General features: G+C 36.8%; 1 protein-coding gene and 1 pseudogene across 2 annotated transcripts in view; one reads left to right on the top strand and one right to left on the bottom strand.

Moving 5' to 3' along the window:
* LOC137769695 (small ribosomal subunit protein eS8 pseudogene) overlaps positions 1-1,621 on the top strand; it is a 34,686-nt pseudogene extending 33,065 nt beyond the window's left edge.
* The window catches only part of METTL24 (methyltransferase like 24), a 117,256-nt gene that overhangs the window by 51,968 nt on the left and 48,751 nt on the right, over positions 1-16,537 (bottom strand). For both annotated transcript variants that reach the window (XM_068551014.1, XM_068551015.1), the window contains exon 4: positions 7,637-7,865. In XM_068551014.1, the coding sequence (XP_068407115.1) occupies positions 7,637-7,865 (229 nt within the window). The remainder of the gene's footprint in view (positions 1-7,636; positions 7,866-16,537) is intronic.

Below are 16,537 nucleotides of genomic sequence, written 5' to 3'. Positions count from 1 at the left end.
TCACTTAGCATAATGCCCTCCAAGGTTAGCCACGTTGCTGCAAATGGCAAAATTTCATTCGTTTTTATGGCTGAGTAGTATTCCATTGTGTGTGTGTGTGTGTGTGTATAAATATATATACCATATCTTCTTTATCCATTCATCTGTTGATGAACACTTAGACTGCTTCCTTGTCTTGGCAATTGTAAATAATGCTGCTATGAACATTGGGGTGCATGTATCTTTTTGAATTAGTGGCGTTTTTTTCGGATATAACCAGGAGTGGAATTCCTTCCAAATTGGAAAGGAAGAAGTAAAACTGTCACTGTTTGCAGGTTACATGATACTATACGTAGAAAATCCTAAAGATGCCACCAGAAAACTATTAGAGTTCATCAGTGAATTCAGTAAAGCTGCAGGACATAAAATTAATATACAAAAATCAGTTGCATTTCTATACACTAACAATGAAGTATCAGAAAGAGAAATTGAGGAAACAATACCATTGTAGCAAAAAGAATAAAATACCTAAGAATAAACCTACCTAAAGAGGCAACAGACCTGTACTCCAGAAACTATAAGACACAAACAGATGGAAAAATATGCTGTGTTCTTGGATTGGAAGAATCAATATTGTTAAAATGGCCATACTACCCAAGGCAATCTACAGATTCAATGCAATTCCTATCAAAATACCAATGGCATTTTTCACAGAAATAAAACAAAAAAATTTTAAATTTATATGGAGACACAAAAGATCCCAAATAGCCAAAACAATCTTGAGAAAGAACAGAGCTGGAAGAATCACACTCCCCAATTTCAGATTATACTACAAAGTTACCGTAATCAAAACAGTATGATACTGGCACAAAAACAGACATGTAGATCAACAGAACAATATAGAGAGCCCAGAAATAAAGCCACACACTTATGGTCAATTAATCTGTGACAAAGGAGGCAAGAATATACAAAGGAGTAAAGACAGCTCTTTCTAGCCAGCACCGAGTGATTGGCATCTCTCAGGACAACTGGTACAAGCGCCGCAAGACTGGGGGCAAGAGAAAGCCCTACCACAAGAAGCAGAAGTATGAGCTGGGACACCCCACTGACACCAAGGTTGACCCCCACTGCATACACACAGTCCGTGGGCAGGGAGGCAACAGGAAGTACCAGGCCTTGAGGCTGGATATGCGGAACTTCTTCTGGGGCTTGGAGTGTTGTACATGCAAGACAAGGATAATTGATGTTGTCTACAATGCATCCAACCACGAACTGTTCTGTACCAAGACCCTGGTGAAGAACTGCATCATGCTCATTGACAGCACACCATACCGACAGTGGCACAAGTCCCACTGTGCACTGCCCCAAGAAGGGGGCCAAGATGACTCCTGAGGAGGAAGAGATATTAAACTAAAAACAATCAAAAAAATTCAGAAGAAATATGATGAAAGGAAAAAGAATGCCAAAATCACCAGTCTTCCAGAGGAGCAGTTCCAGCAGGGCAAGCTTCTTGCATGCATCGCTTCAAGACCAGGCCAGTGTGGCCGAGTAGACGGCTATGTGCTAGAGGGAAAGGAGCTGGAGTTCTATCTGAGGGAAATCAAGGCCTGGAAAGGCAAATAAATCCTCTTCCTTCCTATCTTAGCTCGTGTAATAAAGGTGTTTATTGTTCTGAAAAAAAAAAAAAAAGATTCTACCGGCAGTTTTACTGGGATCATGTTAAATGAATAGATTAACATAAGAAAGATTAAATCATTACGATGATGAGTCCTTCTACCCAAGAACATGCTATGCTTTTGAATTTGTTCAAGTGTTATTTTAAATTCTTGAATAAAGTTTCCTTCTTATAGATCTTGCACATGTCTTAAGTTTATTTTTATCTTTTTTTTGTTGCTTTTGTAAATGGTGTCTTCTCTGCCTTTATATATTCTGGTTATTCATGAAAGTGTACATTTCTAATTTTTGTACACTGCACTCAAACAGTTCATTAAATTCTCTTATTGTTTGATGGTTTTTCATTAGATTCTCTTGAGTTTTCCAGTATGCAATCATATTATCTACCAATAATGAGTGCTCCAATAATAATAATAATACATATGCATATAATAATAACAATTTTTAGCTCCTTCTTCCTAAGTTTTACCCCTAAGATTCTTTCTCTTTTCTAATTGGGTTAACTATTATCTTAGGAACTGTGTTAAATAACAACGGTGATTATACACTGTACAATTTTGTTTATATAACATTCTTGAAATGACAAAATTATAGAAATGGAAAACAGATAAGTGGTTATCAGGGGCTAGGGAAAGAGGTGGGGAAAAGGAAGGTAGGTGTGGCTATAAAAAGGTAACACAATCCTGACGGTACTAGAAATGGTCTGTATCTGAACAGTATCATTGTCAATATACTGGCTGTGATATCATACTATAGGTTTGCCATTGGGAAAAGGTACATGGAATCTCTGTATTATTTCTTACAACTGCATGCAAATCTATAATTATCTCAAAATAAGATTTTTTTTTTAAAGAGCTCTAATCCAGTTTTTTTTAATGATAATGACAGGTATCCTTATTTTTCCCTGACTTTAATAAGGATATTTTCATTGTTTCAACATTAATTGTGATGCCAACTGATATATCAAAGATGCAATTAATCCAAATATATCAGCAATCACGATAAATACAAATGGATTAAATTCACATACATAGGTAGATGTATTATAGAAGTATCCATCCATTCCTTTCCATTGAGTTTTTTAAAAATCTGCAGAGACAATAGTCGAATGCAAATGTAATATTTGTACAAATGAGAGAGGGCAAGTGTGGCAAAATATTAACAACTGATGAATATCAGTGATGAATATATGAGAGTTCATTGTATTATTCTTATTCTCATAACTTCCAACTTTTATGTTTACATCTTTTCAAAAGAAAATATAAAAATTTTAAAGAGGTAAACTAAAACTCCAGATAATAGCAATGTGGGGCTCATATTCAATGGGTAGTTAAGTTGCTAGGATCCTTGTTGTGTTTAGGAGGAATACAGAAATACTGAATAATTTGATACGTTGTTTTAAAATTTTATAGTTAATTATATACATTTAAAATTTAAGGGTAACCAAGACGAATTAAAAAAAAAAAAAGCTTTTGCAAGAAAACATACAAAAAAAAAAGCCCAATTTAAAAGAATTGAAATTTGTCCAATATGCCAGTAATCACAATAAATATAAAGCTAAGTGAATTAAACACACGTGTTTAAAGACAGACTCTCAGATTGGATTTAAAAACACAATCCAGGCCTATACTTAATATGTCACTCTTACAGGCGACACATAAACTAAAACTATATCCAAAAAATATAAAAATAAAGGACTCTAGAATATCATTTCATATAAAACGTATTCCCCCCCCCCAAAAAAAGCTGGTATGGCAGAGCTAACAGCAGACAAAACAGAATTTAAGGCAAAGATTTCTAGAAATAAAAAGTGACATAACTTATACACATGGTCCGATGTTCTTCCTGAAGAAAATCTATCATTTTCCATTTCCAACAGTAAAGTGTGAACAGTATTCCCAACGAGCATTTCAATGTAGGGCAGTATCGATATATTGTTTATATTTGCAAACTTGATAAGCAAGAAGAAAAAGGAATCTTTTTGTAGTTTAATTTCAAAGCTCATATTCTCTTAGACACAGCACCAAGCATACAACAGATGTTTTGCAATTAATAGCGGGCTGGCTTCCCAGGAAAGCAGAAACTGGCATTCCTTTCAGAGTCCAAGCGGGCACTCAGCCTCGGGGGCAACATCCTGGGCGAGGGAGGACCTGCCCCCCCCCGGGCTGAACAGGCAGGAAGTCAGCTGCACCTGCATCACCTGACCAGCAGCCCCAACCCCATGGTCTACATCTGCTCTGAATTAATTCTCAGCAGCTTATTTCACTTCTATACAGCACAGGATTTACTTTCTATACAATCACCAGCAAAGCTGTTCAGTGCCCTGAGGCAGCAATAACAGTTCTTCTATGACCAACTCTGAAGGACCAATTCCCTTCAATTTCACACAAACCTTTCATTAAAAACTCTTAACTAGGGCTTCCCTGGTGGCGCAGTGGTTGAGAATCTGCCTGCCAATGCAGGGGACACGGGTTCGAGCCCTGGTCTGGGAAGATCCCACATGCCGCGGAGCAACGAGCCCTGGTCTGGGAAGATCCCACATGCCGCGGAGCAATGAGCCCTGGTCTGGGAAGATCCCACATGCCGCGGAGCAACTGGGCCCGTGAGCCACAACTACTGAGCCTGTGCGTCTGGAGGCTGTTCTCCACAACAACAGAGGCTGTGATAGTGAGAGGCCCGCGCACCGCGATGAAGAGTGGCCCCGGTCTCCGCAACTAGAGAAAGCCCTCGCACAGAAACGAAGACCCAACACAGCAAAAATAAGTAAATAAATAAATTTATAAAGTTCCTATCAAAATTCAAAGAAAAAAAAAACTCGACTAGAATTAGGTGCAGTTAGCAACTTCCAAAGAAATTGCTGATATATTTTCCCTGGAAACAAAGAGAAAAAAGAAAACATTTCTATAAAATTTAGTAAAAACTTACTGAAACTGTTAATAAAAATTCTTTGAATTTACAATCAAATGACAAACTGACGCCAGGCACTCTGCTGGAGGCTTTCACACTGTGTTCTCTGATCCAGTTCTCAGAAATAATCCATTTAGGTGGTATCATTATCCTCATTTTACTGACAGTCAAACTGAGCGCCGGAAAGGTTAAATGACTTGCCCAATGCCAAAAACCAACAAGAGCACCCATGCCTCAAACCTAGAGTAATGAGCTTACAGAGGTAAGCTCTAATGCAGTCCTGTTATTCATATTATCTTCAGCATGGTTATGGCTGAAAATAATAATTCTCATTAACCAGCCTGATCATTTAGGATACTCTGTGTAATAAAGTCTTCAGAAGAAAGCACCCATTATGATTAATATGAGCAGAAATCTCAGATTCGATATTTCTAGTCATGTTCTGGAAAAATTCTTATGCATAGTTACAGCAACAAGCACTTCAGCCAAGAGAAGACAGTTAATCATTCCAAATAATGCTGGATCCAGGTGATATTATTCCCTGACAGACTGGGCTTCTCATGCACACACTTTTGCTGATACAGCTGCTCTCACTTGATGCTTTAGAAAGGTTTTTTGATCTACGGTTTGAAGTTTAAATTACCGAAGAGTTTTAAAAGCAGTATGAAAGCCACATGCATTTTACTGTCACCATCTCAAAATTCTGCCTTTCATTTTTGCCTACATTTTTGCCTGAGCTGCTGGAATGTATGTATGGCTAAAGAGAAGAAGAAAAATAACTCCTTAAAATGGAAAACATCGCAAAACTATATGAAATATTTTAAAGTCATGAAGTGAAAACAAAACAACAAAACCCCTTTGGTTTCTATAGTCACTTGCAGGAAAAATAAGTGGAAGCAAGGCAAACGCACTGACATTTTTTAGTGTGTTTTTCCTATTTGTTTTCCCTGCCAGAGCTACATCGTATTTACCAGGGTCTGTACACATGCAGAAAAATGAAAACAGACCTTGCCTGCTGCAGGCCAGAAATGAGGTTTCCTTTTATCTGGCACCACGTAGCTTCTAGAAGCATGTTCCTAATGGAAGCAATCACTCACCAATGGCTTTAGATTTTGTTGTTTTTGTTTTAAAGCATTCACCCAAAAAACCTCTATGAAAGAATACCAGTATCTTTTCAATTTTCAGCAAGGGACTCTTTTTTAAGCGACAAATACATACCCGGCAATTCTGAGCCAGATCATTTCATTATTTATGGGGTTTTTTCCTCCATTTTTTTTTTTATCGTGGTAAAAAAACACATAACATAAAACTACCATCTTAATCATTTTTAAGTGTCATTATTAGTGTTTTCAATAAAATAATAGCCCTAAGAATATGAAAAATCCTTTAAAACATTTATCCTTTTTAAGTATCACTATAAATATTTCTGCTGTCTCAGGAGCAGTGTTGTAAAAGGCATCATGCTTCAGCTACAGCATAAAGGTTTGCCCACTGCAGCTCCCATGGAGTTAATTAAACAAGCACAATCCAGGTGCCTACCTGGTTATCCGAAAATGCGTTTTTCATATGAAATGTGGCACAGATAAATTATATCCACAGATCATTTTTCGAAGTCAATTTTATCCTCACATTTTCCAAATCTTTGGCTAAAATATTATCCAAAAAAAGCAAAATGGCTTTTTGTTTCACCTCTTTTCTCTACTCAGTCTTTTCTTTGAAGAATGGGGGTGGAGGGCCAGGATGTAAAGAGCATTAAGGGGGAGCAGCAAGACTCCTAAATGAACACAAAGAATCAGTAGTTAGCTCTTTGAATAACCTAGAGTTGACACGCTAAAAGGGTCAAGCCTGTAATTTTCGGCTGCAAAAAACATGTCTATGAAGGTAACAAGCAGCAAAAACACAATAATATTCTGAAAAATGCTCTAACTTCCTTGGGTTCTGTTCAAAGATTTTACGCAAAAACCCCTGTATGTGTTTCATTAAGGCTCCTAACTATTAAATGCTAGTTACTCTCAATGGCAAATCAAAATACAAATACAAATACAAAATTCAAACCACATGTTAAAAGAACACCAAATTCTTTGAAGTTGTTCTTGAAGAAGTTCCTATTGTCCAATTAAAGGAATTTTTTCTGTTTTTGGATTTTTTTTTTAAGAGGAAGAAGAAGAGGAGGAGGAAGGGGAGGAGGTGGAGGGGGAGCAAAAAGAACAATGCAGAGGAAAAGTCTTTTTATTAAAGATCAAGCAGCCAACTCAGATTTCAAATTGAGTTCCATGTACACTGTATCTCAGGAACACCCATTCTGGCATGTCCTAAATTACATGCCATCTCTGGCTGGGAATAATAGACCAAGATAGGCCAAGCCCAAGAAGAGCTGGTAATCAAAGGCAAGACAACTACACTCAGGAGAATTTCTCTAGTATCTACCTACAGAATGCAATTAGTCACAGCTAAAAATTGCTTTCAAAAAACGCAGTTCAAAGATTGAGTTTCCTTTTGCTATCCATTCACAATAAAATATTTGTAGAGATTTGACGTCTTTTGGCATAATTATATCAGTTGTAATACACATAATGTCCATTCAATTTTACAAAGTACATTTTAATCAAAGCTACATGTATTTTCTGACCTTTAAGAGACTGGAGACTCAAAATCATTGTTACAACAGTGAGAAACATGATACACAAGCAATCTCTTATCAAACACAAACCTGGTTCTGATTACTTTTTGTATTTGAAGCTGACATAAGTAGTTTGCTCTGTCTGGAAATTTAAAATCAATTCCCAAATGGAAATGGTACTCTTGAGCCCACACCAGAGTAAGTTTCTTATTCTCTTTGGCAAGTCTTGGTCAAAACCTTAGCACTACTCAACAGCAACTAAAATCTTGAAATCAATTTAAAATCTCTATCCTTGCCAAAATGTTATATCTACAGAGCTGACTCTATAAATAATGATAAGTGATCAGTAAGGTTAAAACTGGACCTTCAACTATCCAATCCTTGGTTTGCATTAAAAAAAAAAAAAAGCTTATGAGTTTGTTCACTTTAACTATGAAATCAAATGAAAAATCTGACCTTGTGATGCCCAAATTCATTCAAAATGGTTCTCAGTTTTCTGGTGTTGCTATATGGTTTTTGGGCAGCAACAGCTGGATGGGAGTCCCGCCAGTCGACGGACAAGCGGTGATACCAAAAACGCTCACTCTCCAGAACATGAGCTGATTTAACAGTAGGATCAAAACGATGCACTTCACATCCATCATTGGCCATGCCGACCTCAAAATGGGTATCATCACTTCCCAGCCTGTAAAGAAAGAGGATGAAAATCAACAACAAAAAAATATGTGGAGCAAAAGTGTTATATTGGCAAAAATGACAGTGCCAAGGTCAATTTTCTTAGTCATATCAAGCCTTCTCCTGTTTTAACACATGGCTGGTTGTACACATTCCATAAACCTTCCTTCACAAAAAGCATTAAAGCTAAAAGCTTCTGGATAAAAGAAAGGAGAGAAATTATGTGCTAACTGCAGACCAGAGGATCACATGTTCAAACATGTAGAAGCACATCAAGTTGATTTTTTTAAAAAAGATATAAACTATAGTAGCAATGAAACAAAGAAGACTAACTAGTCATCTTAAGAGATTTTCTCAGAATATGTCAAAAATATAAGTCCGAGCACCAGTTCCCTTAGGGAGAGGTGCATGGCCATGGTGCTGTGCATGCAGTTTGACTTAAAGACAACAGCTGTTTTCTTAAGAACGGAGTGCATTTTAAATAGTACAGTTAAAGAAAAAAGGCAGACGTATGTGGTTCTACTGGATCTAGTACTCAAGAAGCAAGAGGTATATCACCTAAATTCACATCAGCAGGGGGTAGAAATCATGAATTAATTGTACTTAAGTACCCAGTTAGGTAACACATATTGTGGAATATTCATATAGTTACAAATTTTTAATTTACTAATAAATATTCCTTACTTGGTGATGTAAGATTCATAACTTTGATTAACGCATCATTTTGAATGAAAAAACATGAAATTAACCAAGAGAAGATGATTTTTTTTAAAAAATGGTGATTATGACTTTTCTGCCCCAAATACTATAATTAGATGTGCTTAAAGATACCAAAATCCCAGAGTATCTATAATGCATTGGCCAAACCTGAACCCAGGGCAGAAATGCTTCATCCTCTTAGACTCTACTATTACAGACTATTTTATAATTTGGAAATATACAAGCTTATTGGGTAACAATTTAGTTAACTAAAATAAGTCTTCAGTACAGAGATCTTCCACCTAAACATTCTTAATATTCTGTTTGCCTTGTTCTCTCCCTTCACTCCCACTACATTCTTTTAATCTCACTGGACCCATGTCATGTTAGCCCTCTGCTATTCTTCAGCTATAATTCTCTTGACACTTTTGGCTAGAAAACGATTCAGCACTCTTCTCACAAACATTCCCATTCCTTCTACCCAAGAGATCCTGTTTCCTATTTTCAACCTCCTATTGAACCCACACAGCTCAGACCATTGTAATCTCTATCCAAGCTTTCCCCCAATTTGTTCATTATCTAATCTGGTGTTGCAGATTGACTTGCTGGCCCTAACTCTTCACCCCTTCACCCACACTACTGCCATGCTCATCACGGATGGAGTGTCCTTTCCTGTCCCTTGATTTTTTGGCTTGGCTATGTGACTTGCTTTTTGGAAGAAAGGGACATGATGCCAGTCCTGATCCTAGGCTTCAAGCACTTCAAGAATGAACAATGGTTCACTCTTTTGTACCATTATTGTGACAATAACATACCCTGGATAGCTTGCTGGTCTCAGGAAACTAAAAGACATGAGGAGCAGAGGTGTCCCAGACAATCCACTGGCCTTCTGTGAAACACAGAGCTGCCCTTAGCCACCTCAGCCTGAAGTAAAGTCTCTCAGCTGAGCCTGACGTGGATCAACTGAAGCTCAGCTGAGGTGCAGACATGTAAGCAATAATAAATAATGGTTTTAAGCTACTGAGTTTTAGAGTGACTTGTTACATAGCAACAGCTAACTGATAAACCTGGCATTAAATGTATATCTAAGAGTTGCAGTAGATGCTGCAAAGCATTTTTTAGTAGACAGATTTATTTCTTTATAGATCAGAATGTTATAGAACTCACCTGTCCCAAAAGATTTTTCACTTAATTGAATTTGTTGAAATTTAGGGAATTCCCTGGCAGTCTAACAGTCAGGACTCCACGCTTTCACTGCAAGGGCCTGGGTTCAATCCCTGGTCGGGAACTAAGATCTTGCAAGCCACGTGACATGGCCAAAAAAAAAGAATTTTTTGAAATTTAGATGAGCAAACCTGTGTTATCATGGAAACATGGAACCCAACAGAAAAATGGCAGTTCTGTAGCTTTACTAAGAGAACAAAACACTAGTCAAATACTAGTCAAATAGTAGTCAAATACTCACTAAATATAATTTCTATATAAATTTTCTATGTAAAAAATGTGAATGATTTCTCCATGAATTTTCAGAATATAATTTCAAGAAAACACTTTCCACTGTAAAACATGTATGTATTTTAATCAAGCCCTCAGAAATTTTTAAGAATTAACCACATAACAGCTGTGTAACTAGTTTTTTTTAATAAGGCACTATATTATGTATTGATATGTTTTCAATTTAAACTAGTTTCTTATAATTAAAAAAATAACAAACACACTTAGAAAAAGTTAAAGTTGTATATAAGTATATAAAACGAAAAGTAAAAGTTTCCTACCACGAGAATTTTAGCCATCAATTTCCAAAGATAATCAGTTAGCAATTTTTTATGTATCCTTCCAGAGATTTTCTACACATGTACAAGGATTCTCTATTAGAAATATCATAAGTACACATACACATACATAAGTTAATCATTAGATGAAGAGGAACTATTTTGTATGATACATTAAATAACATGAAACTATTGAAATTTGTAAATTTTTTGTTATGCTTTTACTAAACAAAATCCGTTTAATCTAAATATATAATATGTACTGTATTGGAAAGTAATAAACTACATTTATTTAATCAAGGTCTGTAATTCTTACTTTTATTTATTCAAAATGGTATTGCTACTTCTTCACACTTAGTTTAAATTAGTCAAGTTTGGGGTAGGTGTAAAAAGCAAGAGGAAGAACAAATTTAATATACATAAGTGTTGCAAAAAGTGGCCCAAAGGGGTAAAAATCAGGACTCAAATCCAATCCAGGTAGTTCCAAAGCATGTGCTCTTTACACTCTACCTCACTGCAAGTAAGGGCAGGACACAGAATCATGGAAGGAATATTTGTGAACTTAGGGATCTACGAAATTGACAGCTACTAGATAGTAAAGCTCCACAAGGTAAAGGGCTCTGTCAATCTGGCTTATTTCTGTATCCATAGTGCTGAGAAGATAGATGAATGATGACAGACAAACCCACAAAATGCTGCACTAAGTAAAAGAAAACTATTAGGTAGGGTCTGGAATTCCCAGAATATACAGTACAATATCCAACACAGCATGGAATGGGCTACATTTCACTGACTTATTCATGTTTATTAATAAATATTTACAGAGCACTTTATATGTTCAAGGCAGTACCCTAGACACCGGAGACAGACAGATAAATTAAACATGATCCTTGATCTGAAGAAACTCAGAAGTAGTAAAGAAAGATTTTTGAACAAATAACTACAATAAACTAAGTAAAAGAAAATTATTTTTTATAGCAAAAATGTATTTAGTCTATAAGGAAACTATTTTCTGCTCTTATTTAACTGGAAAGAGAATTCGCTGTAGAAAAGTTTACTTTATAGAAATTATCTATCTATCTATATATACATATATAGATATAGATCATGATCATATGGCTTTTACCTCAAGGTCTAAGACAGTTGTTCCAGTTCCTGCCATCACAACTGCATTCCAGCCATCAAGACAAGTAAAAGGGGAGGTGAAGGTCACATCCTTTCTTCCTAGGGGCATGGCCTAGAAATTGCACACATCACTTGCACTCGTATCACATTGCTCAAAGCTAGTCATATGGCCACTTGTAGCTGCAAGGAAGGCTAGAATATGCAATCTTTGGCAAGGTGGCCATGTGCCCTGCTAAACTCAGGAGTTCCGTTACCAAAGAAGAATGGAAGAATGAATATTGGGGGACAATTAGCAATTTCTACTATAACCCATTTTTGAAATAGTTAAGCTGTTAATACATATATTCAAAGGTATAAGCCTTCATGAAGACTGTAACCTATCCTTCTGTATGGCGGAGAGATAAATTATATAACTCATGCTTATAAATATTATGCTGTATATGTTAATGGAGAGGTTTGAGATCACAAAAACTCTTCAGTACAGAAGGGCCATCAAATCTGAGGGATTTGTTGAAGAAATAGGAAGGGGGCAGATTACAGGACTAAACAACCAAAGGTAGTAGAATAACAGAGTAACCATTTTTGCCCTCCTCTCCTGATGTCTCAGAGAGCAACAACTAGGATCCCTAAGTGTGGGTGTGTGGGATGTGCACTAAACAATTCTAGGGGTCACCATGCCTAATCACTATAATGATTATGCAGCAGATAAGTAAAGGTTCTTGAGAGAGGAAATGTCTTTCCCATGTTGTATAAAAGTGTCCCTTGAACTAGCTACAGTGCTGGCAATTGCATCCCCTTCAGTGTTACTGAAGAGTAGAAGGGATGGATGTGGCACTGTTTCAAGTCCTTGGTTATTCTTTTAAAATATTTCTAAGAGTATTAAGGTGACTATCCTTTATGTTCCCTAAGAAGCAAAAGCTCAGAGTATAAACACATGAAGAGATGCTCAAGATCGTTAGCCAGTAGGGAGAAACAAAATAAAACTATAGTGAGATACCATTTCACATCTACTAGGATGGCTACAATCAAAAAGACCAATAATAGTAAGTGTTGATGACAATGTGGAGAAATTAAAACCCTCATACATTGCTGGTGGGAACATAAAATGGTATATAACCAAGAGAAATGAAAACATATGTCCACACAAAAACTCATACATGACTGTTCATAGTAGTATTATTCATAGTAGCCAAAAAAGTGGAAACAACCCAAATGTCTATTGGCTAATGAATGAATAAATAAAATGTGGTATATCCATACAATGGAATATTATTTGGCAGTAAAAAGGAATGAAGTACTGATACATATTACAACATGGATGAACCTTGAAAGCATTATGCTAAGTGAAAAAGCTAGTCAAAACACCACATATTGTATGCTTTCATTTATCTGAAATGTCCAGAATAGGTGAATCTATAGAGACAGAAAGTAGATTAGTGGTTGCCTAGGACTGGGAGACAAAGAGCTGAAAGAGGGTTGGAGGGAATTGAGAGTCAGTGTTACTGGCTACAGGCCTTCTTTCTTGCAGTGATGATAATGTTCTAAAATTGACTGTGGTGACTAGAAACCATTGAATTGTACCCTTTAAATGGATGAATTGTGTGTTATGTGAATTATATCTCAATCTAAAGCTGTTTGAAAAAATAAAAAAATAAAATCAGAGCAGATACAGGGAAAGTTTTTAACTCTCATCACTGAAGACAGAAAGGTTGGAAGAAGTAAGACAATTAGTGTTTTTCCCAGGAGAAGTTTCAGTCATCCATTCCTCATCCCAGCAGGAACCAGAGAATCTGGCCAAATAATTATCTAGATCTGTAAACTGCCAACTACTAGAGAAGGAGAAATAGGTTTTCCAAAGCATAAATGACATTGAATAGTGGATTAAAATATTTTATAATTGTTAATTTTTATTAAATAACATTGCATAAAATGACAAGACTTCATCTAAAATATATTCTTAACAGGCATGATATCACACCTAAGGGGGCAAAAATTGATTCTTGAGGGCCAAAAAAAATCTTCTTGTTTTTATGTCTAAAGCATAGATAATACATATGTTACATAAACAGATATACGGTATATCTATAGTACTAAAATTTCATGGGGAGAGTGATTAGGAAAAAAATTGTCTAAAAAGGGTCCTTGGGTCCCTGATTTTCTGATTCCTCATTCATATAGAATATGAGCTCCTGCTGTGCTAATTAAACTATTAAAAGATAAAAATTTTGGCTCTGGAGCTCATTCATTCCTCTTGAAATGCTCAGGGCAACCAGAAGTCCCAGATTTTCTGCCTAAGATATTGGCTCTTGTTGCCTAACCATGTATCATGTATCAAATTTTCTTCTGTCTCACATTGAGAATCTGTCTTCAAACCAAATGGTATTAACATGTCACAGAACTAAAGGAGAGATGAAAAAGATTTACCTATGTATTATCCCTTCTCAAGTTTTCTCTTCTATTCCCACTCCTACCCCTGAAATATAATCTTTGACATGAAGGATAAAAAGGTGATTTTCCCAATTCACTTCAGCTACCACCCTCACCCCCATCCCATCTCCCCACCATCACCCCTCCACCTCACACACAAGAAGACTTTCAGGGCAGGCCCCATCTGAAGTCGTGCAGTAGACAATATTATCATGTGAACCTGCAGCCTCTCGTCACATCTCTTCTCTTTCCCCTTCTCCGTAACATAACCTTCCTTTTCAGTGCCTTCCCCTATCTTAATTGGTCTATTCTTCCCCTTTTCAAAACTAAAAAGGATCTTCTTTAAATTTTCAACTGAACTTTACTCAGAGTATACTCTCCTAGAAAAATGTCTTTTACATTAACTGCAGAATAAAAAGCTTTGATTCTTAGTAAAGAAATTTCAGACATCAGAGAGAAGGTAGAGGTGATGGCTGCTTCAGTTCTTGGGAGTGGAAGAAAGGTAGGACATGGATCAGAAGGAGGGCATTCAGCCTCTGCTTTCTGATCAGTATGTCCTCAGATCCCTTCTTCCTCTCACCCCCAGAAGGCCACCACCCCCCCACCCCCCGTTGCAGCTTCATTCATTATGCTCAGGATAGGAATGGGTGCCACAGCCCTGAGGTTTGTAGCACATACTGCCTGGATGTGGGTGCCCCGTGACCCACCTGCCACCTGCCCTCCCCACCTATCTCACAGCTATCCCAACATGCCTAAATGCTTGCACCTCAGGACCACCACTTCTTCCCTCAGCATCAATTGAGGTGTTGTTGTCAGTTGGCTATTTACCTGCCCCTGAAGCAAGCAATTCACCTGAGAAGATTCTCAGGTGAATCCTGACTAACAGGACAATCAACATAAACATCCACAATCCAAAGCATCCTTTTTTAGGACATAAGAAATATTTTCTTTAATTTCCAGTTTTCAATTAAGCATTGTTAGGTTTTAAATCAAATGTTGGCACTTAAAATCTATTCATTTCTTTTCCCAGTGGGATTCAACTGCTCCTATCTGCTCTTTACAAAGTCGATTTTGAATAGTGAACATTTAAATGAAAATAAGAAACTCCCTTTTTTACATGTGATAATCTGAAATCTCACAGCAGAACCACTTCATCTAATGGCTCTGAAGTATAAGGAAAGCAAAAAGGAACGTGAAAAATTTCCCCCAAAAAAGCTTTCGCAGTTTTGTTTTACACAGTTGTATGCTTTAAATGAAATTATTCCGGGGTGTAAAATATTAACCAAAACATAAAGGCAGTTTGGAGCAAGAAAATAGGACTAAGCTGAGATCTCTAATTTGCATGTAGTACTATGCAATTATTTTTATGACCTACTTTCATACATTGTTAATATGATATAAAATAAACTCGACTGTCACAAGTTCCCATTCTTTATCCAATCTTGCATCATAGCTGGTAGGCTCCCAGAAAAAAGAGCTCTGTTCTAATCAACTGGCTGAGCAACTCATTTCCTAATCTTCAGGCTCCTAGTTTAAATCACAGCAGAACCAGCTTCCCTCTTTAGTCTTCTTACCTCAAGCAATCTTTATGTAGCAAATATATATTTAGTGCCTACTGTGTACCACGCTCCACTGATATATACCATGGCTCTTCATTTAACCCATAGAAGAATGTCTCCATTATCCTGAAACTTATTTCAAACTTGTTGTTTTTGCTTTTGTTTTAATCCACAATGACTCTAAGAATCCTTGTTTGGTGAAGTTTGACATCGGTCGTGATCCTCTATGCGTTAGCACCTTTTGGTGGGTCTCCACAGCACCCAAAGGTCAGCTCTGAACCCTTATCATCTAGGATTCTGGGTGGCAGTTGTCACTCATGAGCCTGAATGTAAATCATAGAGGAAATGAAGCCTATCGGTGAGGAACAAGCAGAGGACACTTGTGAGGGTCCCCAGTATTTTGTAAAGGACTCCAGGGATCTTGCCTGAGAACCTAACCACACAGCTTCTAGAGTCGATGCAACAGGGTATTCCAAACAAAAATAACCCTCTCCTGCCTTTTTTTTGAGACATATATAATTTGCAAATTCTCAGGACTGTTTATATGAATACTGATGCATTTCGTATATTTTTTATATAATCTCATTATTTTATATTCACCCTTTTACAAAAAGCTCTCTATATCTATGCGTACATTTAGGTCATTTTCAGCCTGAATAACTGAATATCAATATTTCCCACAGTTTTGACAAAATCTCATTATTTTCATAGGAGTTCCCTCTTCTTTCTTTTTTCAGTGTAAAAGTACACACAGATTTACCATTGGCATTAAACATAAAATAAACATAAAACATAAAAATCCAACAGTGGCCATTTGTCTTGGGTCACTCATCATAACTGAGTATAAAATTTCTAATATACTCACTGTTCTTTTTTTTTCTAGGTGCATTCTTAATACTTTTCTGTTTCTAATAAGAATGCTCTAATTCTAGCTGAGAATCATTGGCTTCACCAAGAGGATCATCATCATGCTGAAAATGGAAGTTGTCAACTTACTACCAACAGAATGGGAGACACAGTGGCCCTGGCCACTGGTGCTCTGCAAGTGCCCACAGTTACATAACAGACAGATGAGTCTGAAATGATGGCAGGAGAAGAAG

This window comes from Eschrichtius robustus, chromosome 9 (assembly GCF_028021215.1).
Source record: "Eschrichtius robustus isolate mEscRob2 chromosome 9, mEscRob2.pri, whole genome shotgun sequence".
In the NCBI taxonomy this organism is placed as follows: domain Eukaryota; kingdom Metazoa; phylum Chordata; class Mammalia; order Artiodactyla; family Eschrichtiidae; genus Eschrichtius; species Eschrichtius robustus.
This window is presented reverse-complemented; position numbering and strand designations above follow the sequence as displayed.